General features: G+C 45.1%; 2 protein-coding genes across 4 annotated transcripts; both read left to right on the forward strand.

Moving 5' to 3' along the window:
* Positions 1-241: 241 nt before the first annotated feature.
* On the forward strand, positions 242-5,858 carry slc35a4 (solute carrier family 35 member A4). Of its 3 annotated transcripts, none has more exons than XM_069898024.1 (3): positions 242-358; positions 3,002-3,100; positions 5,521-5,858. In XM_069898024.1, the coding sequence occupies exons 1-3, from the start codon at positions 284-286 to the stop codon at positions 5,716-5,718; spliced, it is 372 nt and encodes a 123-aa protein (XP_069754125.1). In that variant the 5' UTR covers positions 242-283; the 3' UTR covers positions 5,719-5,858. The 3 variants fall into 3 exon arrangements, 1 of the variants encoding a protein (XP_069754125.1); XR_011344665.1 differs by lacking the exon at positions 242-358 and adding an exon at positions 4,564-4,622 and having other exon boundaries at positions 3,011-3,100; positions 5,521-5,608; XR_011344664.1 differs by lacking the exons at positions 3,002-3,100; positions 5,521-5,858 and adding an exon at positions 894-1,683 and having other exon boundaries at positions 301-358.
* Positions 5,859-5,937: 79 nt separating this feature from the next.
* Positions 5,938-11,075, forward strand: LOC138743137 (probable UDP-sugar transporter protein SLC35A4). The gene has a single exon (XM_069898023.1). The coding sequence runs from the start codon at positions 5,953-5,955 to the stop codon at positions 6,916-6,918; it is 966 nt and encodes a 321-aa protein (XP_069754124.1). The 5' UTR covers positions 5,938-5,952; the 3' UTR covers positions 6,919-11,075.
* Positions 11,076-15,538: the final 4,463 nt, after the last annotated feature.

Below are 15,538 nucleotides of genomic sequence, written 5' to 3' on the forward strand. Positions count from 1 at the left end.
TTTCTTCTTTGCAGAACATGGAACTTCACTGCACAGTACAGGCCCTTCGGCCCACAACATCATGCCAACCTCCAAAAACTTACTCAACAATCTAACCCTTCCCCTAGAGCAGATGACCAATAAGGGGCCAGATGAGCCGAATTGACCAATGAGGAGGTCAGATGAGATTAGTTGACCAATGAGGGGCCAGATGAGACCAACTGAGCAATGAAGGGTCAGATGAACTCAGTTGGCTGGATCCCGCAGCGCCGCCTCAAGGCGGCGAGGTTTCATAGCTTTGCGCATGCGCTCTTGTCCGGGAGCGGAAGCGAGGAGAAAGAGCGAGTGCGCAGGCGCGGGGAAAATGGCGAACGATAAGGTGAGGAGCTGGAAAACTTTGAGGGGGAGGGCCCGGCCCGACCCGACTCGACTCTGGGGCACGGGGGGTGGGGGAGGTGCTGACTCTGGGAGGATGGGTTGGGAGATAAATCACGTCGTGTGCGAGTCTGGGCTTGATCTGAGGGGGGGGGGTGTGGGGAAGGAAGGGGGGAACTGATGAGGGTGGTGGAGTAGGCTGGGAGGGTTGACATGGGTGAGAGGGTTGACATGGGTGAGAGGGTGTGTGGAGTGGGCCTGGTGGGAGGGGGTGGGGAGAGGATTTGTGTCCCGGGCAAGTGGTTGTGGGTGGGTCGAGGTCGAGCCAAGGCAACAGCAAAAGAGTTGGGGGTGGATTAAGAGGGAGGTGCTAGTGGGATGGGGTGGTTAAAGTTGGAAGGAGAAGCCTGGGGTGGATGAAGAAGGGAGGGCAGATGGAGGAGAGGCTGAGGTATGGGAGGAGAGGGAAGTCGTCACCTGTTTCTATTGAGCCCCTCCTCTGCTTTCTTTCCGTCGACCATCTGCTTTCTTGGTCATAGGTTTTTGCCTCGCTGCCATCGAGGACTGGAGCTTCCAATCCAGGGAATCCCTTGCATTTGTGACTAATTTCTTGGTCAATCTCATTCAACCAGTCCTGGTGTAGAGAAGCCACTTGGAGTTCAGGACAGCCCTTGGGCTCTGGGAGTGCCAGAGTTTCTGCTGCCTGGAACTAAGCAGGTTGTCATGAGGAGATTTTGACACTGTTTTACTGATGCTTTGGAGCCTCTGTGGATGGAGAGAATAGGACAGATTTGTCAGTGGCCTGAGTTTTGTGAACATCTTTTTTTTCCCCCCTTCCAGATGTGGATCTATTAATAATAACTGCATGTCCAACCACTTACTAAAGCCATGGAGTTGCAATTTAGATCATACTTGAATTGGTTGTTTTAGTTGGTAGCTGAACCCCCTCACAATGATGGAATTCTCTTCCTAAACTGTTGCTCGAACCCTCTGTCACTCCTTTAAGAAAACCAATTTGACATAGCTCTCTCACGTCTCCTTGTTCCTGGCAGTCAAACCTAAAATTGAGAATGTTGCAGAGCTGGGGAAAATCAATAGTCCATATCACATTCAGCCAGGAATTCAACATGATCTTTAATGTCAATTTATGTTCTGCCTTAATCGCCATTCTTGAGTAGTTTCATGGAAAATACATTTCTCCGATCCATACAAAATCTTTTGCTTAATTGATATATGTGACCGCTATTCTGGACCTGTCAATCTTTGCTCTGTATTTTTATCATACATAAAATATATTGCAATGTAATATTCATTAAAATCTGAACCCAAGATCAGTGTGGTTTTTGTGATAGTACATTAATGCTGTCTCTCATATATTGGTTTGTCGAATGGCTGGTTTCTGCTCTCTCTTCCAATTTCTGAACATCATTACCACTTGTCTGCAGTTTTAACCCCTGTGTATCAGCTGTTTCTCTGCTCGCTGCCAGAACAAGGGAAAGGATGGGATTGTATTGTCCCAGACGGAGTGGCTTGCTTCATCATATCTGATGACGATGAAGAATCATCTGCAGTGGTTCTGAAGCTACACGAGTTGAGAATTGTCATACACACTAGTACAATATACAAATGCGCTGAAATTCTTGTTTGTTGCAGTGACACAGATGTGTAAAACATGAATAGACTATAGATTACTACACAAGAGAAAAAATATTTTAAAGGGATGGATAAAATGCTTATGTGTAGTTGGCACCAAAAAGTGATGCTAAAATCGAACAGACAGATCTGTGGCAGTCCTGGAGTAGTGGTTAGGGTCGTGTAGGAAGCCAAGAGCTGCAGGGGAGAAAACTTTCTTCTCGAAGTGAAATGTACTGGATTTGGGCTTCTGCCCGAAGGTAGCAGCAAGAAGTGGTTGTGGCCAAGGTAATGGGGGTCTTGAGACAACGCCTCACGTTGGGTGTCTTCAATGAGAAGTTGATGCCCCTGGTGGACTTGGCAACATTTGCCACATTCTGTCCTGTATGTACCATGTATGATGTGCAGACCAGATCTGGTTTAGATGGCAAATTCCCTTCCCTGGAGAACTTTAGCGAAGAGCAAATGAGATTGTTAAAACAGTGTTGCAGTTTCCAGGTTGTCCTCTCAAACTCTTTTATTCCAGATACTTAGTTATTACACCTTTGCTTTTACCAAGATTCCTGTGAATTTTAAAATCCAAAACGATGGTATGTTGAGCACACACAATTCAAATTTTCAATCTATCGGTACATGTGACACTAAACAGTAAATTGCTTGAATCCCATGATGGAGTTTGAAATCTTATTTCTGAGTCATCAGCCAAGGACTCTGAATTGTTGAGCAATATGCAGAAGTGCTAGTAAAACACAGCAGGTCTCACAGTGTCTGTAGGAAGTGAAGGGATCATTTCCATCATTGCTTCCTCTGGATGACTGTGTGACCTGCTGAGTTTCTCTGGCATGTCTGTATATTGCACTGCAGCCACAGTCTGCAGACTTTCCTGTTCAACTCTGAATTGTAGATCTTTGTGCAACTGTTCCCCACGTGTAACTGATCTGTACATGATATTTTTTCCTCCCCAGTTTAATTTGTTCTTATTGAGTCTCATTCCTGGTGCTGTCTTTTGCTGTAGGACCCCCTAGGTAAGCTGAAGGATCTTGCGCAGCTAAAGGGCCAACTGGAGAGCATCCAGCAGAAGGTGGAGGAGGAGGTCCAAATGGGATTGCCCAATGTAAGTACAAAACAGATCACAGTGTGATTAAAATCCTGTCTTGTGACCAGAGGCTAAAAAGCACAGAACAGGCCCTTCAGGCCAACTTTTCTGTGCTGACCGTTGTTCTGTGCTAGCCCCTTGTGCCTGCATTTGGTCTATAATTCTAAACCCCAACTATATAATTGCCAACCTTACTTTTGAATGTTAAAATTGTACCCACCTGTACACTTTCCTCTTGCATCTCCTCCCAGGTACCTTCCACCCTCTGATTATATACATAGGATTTTTCTTCCTGGGAGTTTACCATTAAGCAGTGAATATTATAACTAAGAAATGGTAACTGGAGTAGTTGGGGGTCTGTTGTGCCGTTCAGTAAAATGATGGCTACTCTTCTACCTTGTAAAACCACAATGCTGGAGAAACTCAGCAGGTCAAACAGTGTCCTTTATATGGCAAAGAAACGTAACCAACATTTTGAGTGGACAGGCACCCAATTCAGGCACCTACTTGCATTTTGCTCATACCTCGATGAAGAGCTCAACCCCAAAACATTGGTTATGTACCTTTATCTTTGCTGTATAAAGTACACTATTTGACCTGCTGACTTTCTCCAGCACCTGAGAGAAACCCACACAGAAACGGGGAAAACGCACAAACACTTTATAACTTCAGAACTTGGAGAAATAAGAGAGCAAATGTGTTCTAAGATGGAGAGAATATCTGTGGTAGGGTAATGACCTTGAAGAAGGGCTCAATCCCGAAAAGTTGTCTTGCCTGGCCCAATTCTTCAAGGGACTGGCCTCTCATCCCAAGTATTGCCTGTAAATTCACCCAGTGCCAACTTCCAAGCTCATTCCTCCCATGTCAGATTGTCACCAATAGATTTTTGGTGGTGGGAAGGATGGAGTTGTCTGAAGCAAGTGGCTGTTCAATAATGGTGAAGCAGTGTGAGTTTGGGTTCTTGAATGTGTACAAGTGGATAGTTTCTTTCCGCCCCCCCACCCCCCAACTCCCAAGGTAAGGGAGTCTAAAAGGAGAGGGCATAGACATAAGTTTCAATACACAAGTGTCAGAGAAACTCAGCAGGTTCGTGATACATAACTAATGTTTCATGGTATGAGCAAAAAGCAGACAAACGTCTGAATAAAATGGTGGGTTCAGGGAGAGGAGCACAAGCCCACAGGCAAGAGATCATAAGTGGATGTAGGTGGAAGGGCAGAAGAGGAAAAGGATTTAAGGTGATCCACATGAATATGGAGTGAATGTATACATGCCATATGCAATCAACAGAGTTTTAATTGGGTTCGGACATTATATTTTGTGCAGGATGTTGCCAGAACTCGGGCCTGAGCTACAGGGAAAGGTTGAGCAGGTTGGGGCTTTATTCCTTGGAAAATAGAAGAATGAGGGGTGATCTCACAGAGGTGGATAGAATCACGAGAAGAACAGATCGGGTGAATAAAATCTTTTTCCCACTATAGGCGAACCAGTAACCAAAAGAAATGGGTTTAAAGTGAGAAAATTAACAGGAACCTGAGAGGTAATTTTTCTTTTTTTCAGGGAGGTTGGTGGATGTATGGGACACTGTTGAGGGGGAAAAAAATTGGATGGCTCCATGGATAGGAAAGGTCCCCAACCTTTTTTTCACTCACATCCCACCTTAAGTAATCCCTTACTAACCACAGAGCACCCAAGGCCTTCCATGAGTGAGTGGGGAGAAAACTGTTGAGAACCACTGGTTTAAAGGGGTATAGATCAAATGCAGGCAGTTGGGACTAGTGAGGTGGGACATTTTGGTTGATGTGGGCAAGTTGGGCTGAAGGGCCTGTTTCCACGTTATGTGGCTCCATGTGGGCTGAATGGTGGTGCACTGTTCGATGTAAGGTGGTCGGGGTGGGGTGAAATAGATTGAAGAGGCTGGAGAGACAGTGGTGGGTGAATGGAGCAAGCTGCCAGAGGAAGTGGAGAGCAGGGTACAATCAGGGACTGGACTGAACGCAGACAAATGGTTGGATCGACAACTTGGATGGCTTGGATAAGATGGGCTGAAGGGCCTGTTTGCACTGTAGAACAAGCTCCCTGACAATCACTGCCAAGTCCTGGAGGGTAACCAATTAAGCTTCTAGTTGAAGGTTGGAATTACTCTGAACAGAACTGGGACATGAACGGTTAGATCTAGAATGTACTCGTGCTCGTGAACCGAATGGGGGAGGCAGGCCAAGAGCTTCTTGGCACATCAAGTACATAAGCAAGGAGACGATGTGAAGGTCACAGCAGATATGGGGCAAGCTGAGCGGGGTCATATTGCTGGAGTCGTAGGATTACATGGGTTGGCATGTGGCAGGCCGAAGGGCCAGTGGTGTAATGTTCTGTGTCGGGCCACCTCAGTGGCCAGTTCGAGATGCAGGATGTTGAATGTACCTTTGTTCCCGTTCCAGGGTGGTTCTCTACTGGCGTCGCCATTCCTCAAGGGCTTCCTGGCTGGCTACATGGTGGCTAAGTTGCGAGCATCTGCTGTCATGGGCATGGTGGTGGGCACCGCCACCGGTATCTATGCCGTGCAGAACTACAATATCCCCAACGTGGAAAACACCATCAAAGACTTCATGAACTCCCTGAAGAAAGGTCCGAAGTAAAGGGGTTGCCTCCTCCTCCTTTGCTGCAGGTTGGCCACCTCTCACTCCTGGCAGGGAAGAGGGGGGAACAGTCGTGGAGGTCGGCTATTGCTGACGGAAACCTGGTTGTAACTTGAATCCTAAAGGCGGGTGCTTGCAAACTCTTTGCTCTTCTGTCTGTCCTCTCAGCTGTCTGTCTTTTGCCTCCATTGCTATTTGCCATCAAGGGATTGGACCAGGCTTATTTGGGAAGGGATGCTGGCACAGGAGGATCCCGGTGTCCTGGGCTTGCAGGCCACCAGGGGCAGGATGAGGGGTAGGGTGTGCTGGGCTTTGGCGCTGCTGCTGTCCGTGCTGGCCTATGGCTCCCATGCCCCTCTGATCACCCTGTGCAAGGTCGGCGGGAGGGTCCCCTTCGCGTCCTCCTCCGTAGTGCTACTGGTCGAGGTGGCCAAGCTGTGCGCATCCACCAGCCACCTGCTCGGCTGGGACCGCAGCGCACTAGCTGCTGCCGTCTCCCTCCACGCTGCCCTCCCCTACGCTCTGCCCGCTGCCCTCTATGCCCTGAACAACAATTTGGCTGTCCACATGCAAAGCCTCATGGACCCCACCACCTTCCAGGTGCTGGGCAACCTCAAGGTCGTGGCCACAGCTGTCTTCCGTGGTCTCCTCCTGCGCCAGCCCCTGCCACCCCGCCGGTGGATGGCCCTCCTGCTGCTAATGGCAGCCGGTGCTTGCCACGCTGGGGCTGTCCGTCATGCCCAGGAGGAGCCCCTGGCCCTTGCCCGTCCATTCATCACTCCTCTGGGCCTGGTCTCCATCACAGTGTACTGTTCTGTGTCAGGACTCTCGGCCGCTTACACTGAGCGCGTCCTGAAGTCTCAGCCACTTCCCCTCAGCCTTCAGAACCTCTTCCTCTATGCCTTCGGGGTGGCTGTGAATTTGGTCCTGTACCTGGCCAGTTCCTCCACTGCCAACCTCCTCGAGGGCTACTCACTGTGGGTGGGTGTGATCATCCTTACCCAGGCCCTGAACGGCCTTCTCATGTCTGCCGTACTGAAGTATGACAGCAGCATCACCAGGCTCTTCCTCATTTCCTGCTCCATGCTGGTAAACGCAGGGCTCTCCGTCACCTTGTTCGACCTGGAGCTCACCCCCTTCTTCTTTGCAGCAGTCGGCCTGATCTGCATGGCCATACATCTCTACTATCATGTTAGATAGCACTAGACGAGATTGCGTCGAGAGCAAATGACAATCTGCCGGAGGACGAGCAGCGTTGGGAGACCTGAATGGTCGACAATCAGGGGCTCCAGCTGAAATGACGGTCATTCTCTTCCTGACGTGCTGAGTTCCTCCAGCAGGTTGTCTGTAGAGAGCACTGGTGATAGCCGTGCAATTTTTTTAACCTTTGTCTTACTTTGATAATCAGAAATCAAAGGGTGCAACTTCCCATTCTATCCCCTTCCCCCCCCCCCCCCCCCCACTAAATGTATGATAACAGCAGGAGCACCTTGAAGCTTCCCAAATTTCTTTTGACTTCACTGCAACTGATTGGCACTGCCTCAATATTGTAATATCATGGTTGGCATGGGTGACCTTGGAGGAATTCCTACTCATTATTTTGTCACTTTATAAAATTCTTTTCTGTTGTATTTTCTGAAATCATCCTGGGTGGAGTCCTGTTTGCTGCTTGGGTTTTCTCTTCAGGTCACTTCTTTGAAAGCAGGTTTAGAAGCAGCAAGACGGTCATCCACTAGAAATGGGTACAGTAGCATCTCATAACCATTGCATTTTCTCCAGACTTGAGGAAGCAAGTCTGACCAGTCAACCATGATCAGGTGGTCTTCAAAGAATGCAGGTGGGGAGCTCTCACCTGTCGTTACACTGCCCCTGCAACCAACATTGTTGGGAATGATGTATTAACATTGGACTTCTGCGTCGACATGTAGGGATGAACTTAAGGAGGCTGTGATACTGCACTTCCCATGATTGCTCACCTTGTTGATATGAAAGCCTTCTGTTTGTTTTTTGCGACTACCTTGAGGAAGGGCTCAGCCCCAAAACGTCAGTTATACATCTTTACCTCCAATGAATGCTGCAAGACCAGCTGAGTTCCTCTAGCATTTGTTTTTACTGATAAAGACTGATCCCTTCCTCAGGCCAGGGTTTAACAAGTTCCCCAGCAACGCTCCCCACACGATCTACCCTGCGATCTCTTAGCGAGTCTGCATTCCTTTGAACCTGCATGAATGCAACTTCTCCAGAAGCAGAATGAAAACTGGCAAAACCAAGTCTTTTTATTTAAGGTGCTGAATGAATTGGACATGTCCAGCAATATGCCTTTTTTGCGGATCATTTGTCTTATCCCGATAATTCCTTGCTGTGTTCTTGTGTCTGGACCATTGATAAACATTTCAAAAATGGTGCAGCTCGAAGGAACTCAAATTGTTTACATATTATGAATGAACTTTAAAAAAAAATCCTTAGCCAATTATGTATCTTCTGCAATGTAATATAGCAATGAAATATATACAAATATAGAGAATGTGTATAGGTTTTTGCTGAAGAAATGTTCATTATTTGAAAAGCTGTCGCCATTTTCATGGTTTAATGCCTGCAGCGATCTTTTTGTCTCGGCTGCAGTAACAGCTTCATGCCTCGTGACCACAAGGATGGACACACCAGTGCTTTGTCTTCACATTGGGGGGTATAACAAGCTGGTGGGGAGGTTAACATTGGTGTGGCCTCAGATCAGGCTGTCTGCACCAAAGACCTGAACAGCAGGAGAATCTCTTCTAGAAGTTATAATGGTACAGCAGAGGGACAAACCCTTCAGCCCGCGCCTGTGTTGTGCATGATGCCCAAATCAAGTAAAAACTCTGCTGCATATGACGTACATCCCTTTATCTAGCAACCTTTTAAATACAACTATCACACTGAACATTCCAGCATAGTTCAGGCCATTTGGCCCTTGTACTGACAGTCGGGTAAACTGGTAATATCTTCCACAGTGAAGACTGATGCAATATATTCGTTCAGTTCATCTTCCACCTCCTTGACTCCCATTACAACTTCTCCAGAGTCATTTTCATTGGTCGTATATTCTATTTGGTTCCACCATGACTGGCACCCCATTCCAGGCACCCATCAATCTCTGTCCTGTACGTCTCCCTTATATTTCCCCTTTTTCTTAAATGCACTGCCACTTTGCAACCGTCCCTCAATGGCAGATGTTGGTATTTATTGGACTCCACAATCAAAGTTTTTCCCAGGATATTGTCTTCAACCCGTATAGGCACCCACCACGACAGCCTGATCTTTTGCAATTTTGATGGTGGGTGTCCACAGCCTTCTGGTGGTGTCTACGAGTCGTGGCTCCCAATAAATGTAGAAACTCCAGTGCCTTCCTGTGTAATAGGTCCAAGATCTTATGGGAGAAGATTCAGGGTTAACAAAGGTTTCTTCCTGAAATGTATGTGTTTCAGTCGCAACCCTGCAACATCTATAGGTCTTATTTACATTTGGCCTTGTCAACACTATATTCTAACTGGATAGACATTGGACCTTAACATCAAGGTTGTAATAAAGGCATTCTTTTATCCTGGGAACTGTCCACTAAATCACTAGTTCTCAATATTGTATAAATTTCCATCAGGTCTCCCTTCAGCTTTCTACACTTGTCAAAACAAGCCAAGTTTGACCAATCTCTCTCCATCATGGTAACCATTTGCTACACAATGTCCTGGTAAACATCTGTCTCCTTTCCAAAGCGTTAACATCCTTCTGCCCAAAGTTCTTTGTAGCCACATCACATCTTCTAACACAAGGGGAGGCACGGTTAATGCCACACATTACAGTGCCAGTAACCCAGGTTCAAATCCGGCGCTGTCCATGAGGAGTTTGTATGTTCTCCCTGTGTCTGCATGGTGTTCCTCCCACATTCCAAAAAGTCTACAGGGTTTATGGATTAATTGGTCACATGGGTATATTTGGATGGGGTGGGCTGGAAGGGGCTGTTACCATGCTGATTCTCTAAATTAAAATGAACCCTGACCTGAAATGTTAATGTTGCATTTACATCCTGATCTGGATATTATTGTCCTAGTGAATCTCCAATTTCTGGTGAAATGCTGCTGGTATTCCCCATAGTGAGACCACCCTCTTCTCTCTCCAATCTTCCCCCCCCCCCCCATAAAAAATCTGCCTGCTTCTGCTTTGCAAGCCATATTAAACTGGCACACATACAATGACAGCATTGCACTTAAGCTTCAAGGTCGTCTGAGCAGTTGGGAGGTGCAGCCGGTGTGGAAAGGCAATGATTTTCAACTGCCCCCACCTCTTCATCTCCCAATAGGTGGAGTGAAGGGAACAGTTCTCACCTTGGTTCTCGGGTGATGTAAATGTTTTCCAGCTCTCACACCACCGGTGCCTTTAAAACAGATGAAAACAATGCAAGGGTGGCTTTTTTTTTAATGTTGGGTGTTTTGTTTTCTATACTTGTGTAAGTTTCTTAGCTGCTAATTGCAGCTTTTTAATGGACTGGAGTTTTTAATTTTAAATATACTTTTGGTGGGAGCTGGAGAATGGAGTTCTCCATATTGTCAGGTTATCAAAGGTCATGGGGAGAAGGCCGGGCAATGGGGCTGAGGGGGAAAATGGATCAGATCACGATTAAATGGAAAGGCAGACCTAATGGGCTGAATGGCCTATTTCTGCTCCTTTGTCATCTGATATTGGATTTTAATTTGTTGCCTGAAGTTTTTCCCTTCTTTCAACCCTCTTCCCCAACAATGCAGTGCACAGAATTGGGACACATTTATTCAAATGAAATTTTCCCCCTTGTGTATTAATGCAAAATTCTCAGTTTGCTGGTTCAGCCATTTAAACTGTTCAGCAAAAGTTTTGATGAAATCTGGTGCTGATGTCAGTGGTGTGTCTAGAATCACACATTCATGCCTCACTACTCTTTTTTATAAGAGGTACTGTATTTGCCTGGTGATCTGAACAGATGATAGTCTGGACAGACATGGCCTAGATAACCTTTGGAAATCCATGCTTTACTCCCAGCTGCAATCAGGCATTTTAAGTTTATTATTTTCTTTTTTTTTAAAGAAAAAACTGGAAAAGCCAAACAGGTACCAGTTCTCTGTCATAGTTGATGTGAACTCCCCAAAAGTTTTTAAATTGTATTCAGGTTGTCGGGGACAACTTTGGGAAAATTTCTAAAAGGAAAATGCACAAGATCCAGTATGCATTGGATAGAAACACGTGACCCTGGAATTCATTATATGTCTGCTGTCTGGTTGCAAGTACATGTACTGTGTATACATGATGCATTATGTTATGAAGTAAAGACATTTTAAAAGACTGTTTCAAAAGACTGGTCCAGTGTTATGCTAATTCGTGAGATTACTCAATCCTTGGTGCAAGAGGACACTGTTATGTGTGTGAAAACACTACAGACAACCAGGTTTGTGGAGTTTACAATGTGCTGAATCCGAAAGAATGTATCTGGTGAAAGGGTTGTGTATTGGGTGAATGCATAATCTCTACCCTGTATTTGAATCACTTATTGGAAATGAATTATCTGTGTATAAGACGACCATATCTTTGGCTTGGCTTCACGGACGAAGATTTATGGAGGGGTATGTCCACGTCTGCTGCAGGCTCGTTGGTGACTGACAAGTCCGATGCGGGACAGGCAGGCACGGTTGCAAGGGAAAATTGGTTGGTTGGGGTTGGGTGTTGGGTTTTTCCTCCTTTGTCTTTTGTCAGTGAGGTGGGCTCTGCGGTCTTCTTCAAAGGAGGTTGCTGCCTGCCGAACTGTGAGGCGCCAAGATGCACAGTTGGAGGCGATATCAGCCCACTGGCGGTGGTCAATGTGGCAGGCACCAAGAGATTTATTTAAGCAGTCCTTGTACCTCTTTGGTGCACCTCTGTCTCGGTGGTCAGTGGAGAGCTCACCATATAACACGATCTTGGGAAGGCGATGATCCTCCATTCTGGAGACGTGACCCACCTAGCGCAGTTGGGTCTTCAGCAGCATGGATTCGATGCTTGCGGACTCTGCCAGCTCGAGTACTTCGATGTTGGTGATGAAGTCATTTCAATGAATGTTGAGGATGGAGCGGAGACAGCGCTGATGGAAGCATTCTAGGAGCTGTAGGTGATGCCGGTAGAGGATCCATGATTCGAAGCCGAACAGGAGCGTGGGTATGACAACAGCTCTGGACACGCTGATCTTTGTGTGTTTCTTCAGGTGGTTGTTTATCCAGACTCTTTTGTGTAGTCTTCCAAAGGTGCTATTTGCCTTGGCGACCGTATATGCTGGTGTATAAGACTTCTCTTGAACTTTAAAAATGTCACCCCAAAACAAGGGCACATCTTCTTCGCCAAGTATAAAATCTGAACCTTCACAGCAAAGTTTAAGCACTCCCCTGCGCCAAGTAGAAAATCCAAACACTAAAATTTACAATTTGGGTGGAATTCAGGTTGTTTTGCACGCCACCATACACGGTAGTTTTTTTAAAAGGATTATCAGACTAGGCTGAGGGATATTTTCTTCTGGGCAAGAGGCTGTGATGAACATTCAAAACGTGAAAGTCTGCAGACGCAGTAATTGTAAAAACACAATGCTGGATAAACACTGCAGTGACCCAAGTTTCTCCATAGCATTTTTAATTTGAGACTTAAATCTTGTTTATTGTACACTGTTACAGGAGATTTTGAAATACAGCAGGTCACCACATAGATTAGATTTTAGATTCCGATTTATTGTCAGAGTATATATATGACATGACATCACAGAACCCTGAGATTTTTCCTGAGGGTACAGCAGAATTGTGGAAAAAAATTAAACTACATAACCTGAACATGTAAACAAATAAAAGAACTGTTAACAGATAACAAATGTAAACAAAATGCAATACAGAGAGAATTTAAAAATTAATAAAGTGCACAACTCAGAGCTCTTAAACGAGTTCCTGACTGAGTTTGTCATTGAGGAGTCTGATGGTGGAGGGGGAGCAGCTGTTCCTGAACCTGGTGGTCTGAGTCTTGTGCCACTGATACCTCTTTCCTGGTGGTCGCAGTGAGGACAGAGCATGTACTGGGTGGTGTGGATCCTTGACAATTGCTGCTGCTCTCTGACGGCAGCGTTCTCTGTAGATGTTCTTGATGGAGGGGAGGGTTTTGGTTGGGACGTCCTGGGCTGTGTCCACTACCTTTTGGAGTGCTTTACGCTCAGGGTATTGGTGTCCCCATACCAGACTGTGATGCAGCCTGTCAGCACACTTGCCACCACACCTCTAGAAAATTTGCCAAGGTTTCTGGTGTCGTATCAAACTCCTGCAAATTCCTGAGGAAGTAGAGGCACTGACATTCTTTCTTCATGATGCCGTTGTGTTGCGTCCAGGAAAGGTCCTCCGAGACAATGACTCCCAAGAACTTGAATTTACTCACCCTCTCTAACTCTGTTCCCCCAATAATCACTGAATTGTACACTTCTGGCTTTCCCTTCCTTTTTTTAAATTTGCAATCATTTTATTTCTTTAAAAAGTAATCATGTTGCTTGAAAGCAGCACGTCGCTGGCTGCAAGCAAAATCCAAAATGCTTCTGAGCTGGAGAATTTTTGTGTAGTCCACATCCTGGGTCTCCAGCTAAGGCTAGCCTTGAGGTGCTCAATGGCTTCAGAAATTTTGGGGATGGAGGTGGAGGCTCATTATCATCCTCTTGTGAGTTTGGAACTGATGCTATTGTAACATTACGGATGATCTTGGAGTCTGTCAGATGCTCATGTGTTGGGCATTCGTCGTCGGCAGAGTACCACTAATGTAAATCCTCTCTGCTAATTTCAAACAGCCTCTCTGCTTCATGCACCTCTTCATCTGTGAAGCCATAGAATTCTTTCTCATCATCTTCCTTGGTGAATTGTTGAGTTGTGATGAAAAGGCTGGACCCAGTTCCTTCTCCCAGCATTTTTTCACAGACGAAGAGCTAACTGCTGACCAGCCCTTCCCACCTAAGTGGCAAACTTCCTTAACATTCAAGCTTTCCAGATTGTCTTCCAGCCTTGTTGACTTGTCTAAAATTCTACAAATTAATTTTATTTTTGAATTTTAAAAAATTTTTCACACTATAATCCATATCAACCAAAATATGTACAAACATTTCTCATTAAATTTACAGTGGTCTTTTCTCCCTTTTTTTCCCCCTTTCCCTCCCTCCCCTCTACCCCCCCCCCTCCAAAACCCATAAATATTTAACATATATACAATAAAACCATAAAACAAAATCTTCACACAAAGGAAAATAAACAAGAAAAATGTGTCATCTGTTTATTACACACTGAATCTAGTTGTTTTGTCTTATCATTTTCATTCTCATTTTAGGGGATGGAGGTCATAGGCAAGCTCTCTCCGATATATTCAATGTATAATTCCCAAATTTGTTCAAACATTGTGACTTTATTTTTTAAATTATATGTTATTTTTTCCAATGGAATACATTTATTCATTTCCCTGTACCTGGCTTTCCCTTCCTGAAGTCAACAATCAGCTCCTTAGTTTTTGTGACATTGAGTGCAAGGTGGTTGTTGGTGACACCATTCATCCAAGTTTTAAATTTCCAATCTGTATGCTGATTCATCCCCTTCCTTTATACAGCCCACTACTGTGGTACCGTCGGCATATTTGTAAATGGTGTTATTGTTGTACCGAGCTACACATTTGTAGGTGTAAAGTGGGTTGAGCGGGGGCTAAGAACACAGCCCTTTGGTGCTCTGGTACTGAAATTCTTACCAATCTTCACTGATGGTGGTCTGGAGGTGAGGAAATCATGATCCAATTACACAGTTGGGTGTTTGCTCCCAGGTCTTGAAGTTTGCTGATCAGTTTTGAGGGGATGATGATCTTAAATGCTGAACTGTAGTAAAGAGGATCCTGTTGTCCAAGGCTTTGTGTAGAACCACTGAGAAGGCACCACCATGATATCTATGATAAGCATAGAAACTTAACTACGTTGCCTCCCAAGGGATTTAGCTATCAATTGCTATTCTGAGCAGAGGGTCCCTTTCCTGACCAAGGAGGAGATGCTTCCAGCAAACAAAGAGTAAACACTTCAAATTAAGCATATTTTATTATGAGGGGTCAAGTCTAACAGCAAATTTTACAAAAGATTTCCAAAGCACAAGTGGAATTCATACAAACTGGAGAAATGTTCCAATGCATTGCAGATGAAAGAGTTGTCTGCTGCAGCCAGAAGTTTCAGAGAGGAGGTCCTTGCACCAAGGCTGAAGACTGGAGGGGTAATTCCGAACACCCCTCACTGTCTTTTAACACTGCTGTTCAACTAGTTTGACACCACCTACATTTTGGAACTACACTGATCTTGTTTCTCTGGACCATCAAGAAGGAATGGGCAAAGGTTACCAGGTAGAAGTCTGTATTATTTAACAAGAAGCATCTTCAACCCCTGGGCAAGATCTTGTGCTGAAAGAGCTGAGGTTAGCGCTACTCTAAAACATGGTCAAGATTAACATTAATTTTTTTTCTTTTTTGTTTTTCATTTGTGTGAAGATGTTTTTATTGTATATGTTTAATATTGGTTTTGGAGGGGAGTGGGAAGGGGGAAAATTTCACTGTGTATATTTAATGAGAAACATCTGTACATATTTTGGTTGATATGGTTCATAGTGTGAAATAAATTATAAAAAAAATTAAGATTAATTTGTTTAATATAAGTGACAACTGGACAGCTGAATGAAAGGAAAACTGTCCCTTTAATAACTCCACACTTAAAACCTGAAAATCATGATGTAATGTACACACGCTGATCATTAAA

The sequence above is a fragment of the Narcine bancroftii genome, chromosome 9 (genome assembly GCF_036971445.1).
Source record: "Narcine bancroftii isolate sNarBan1 chromosome 9, sNarBan1.hap1, whole genome shotgun sequence".
Taxonomy (NCBI): Eukaryota; Metazoa; Chordata; class Chondrichthyes; order Torpediniformes; family Narcinidae; genus Narcine; species Narcine bancroftii.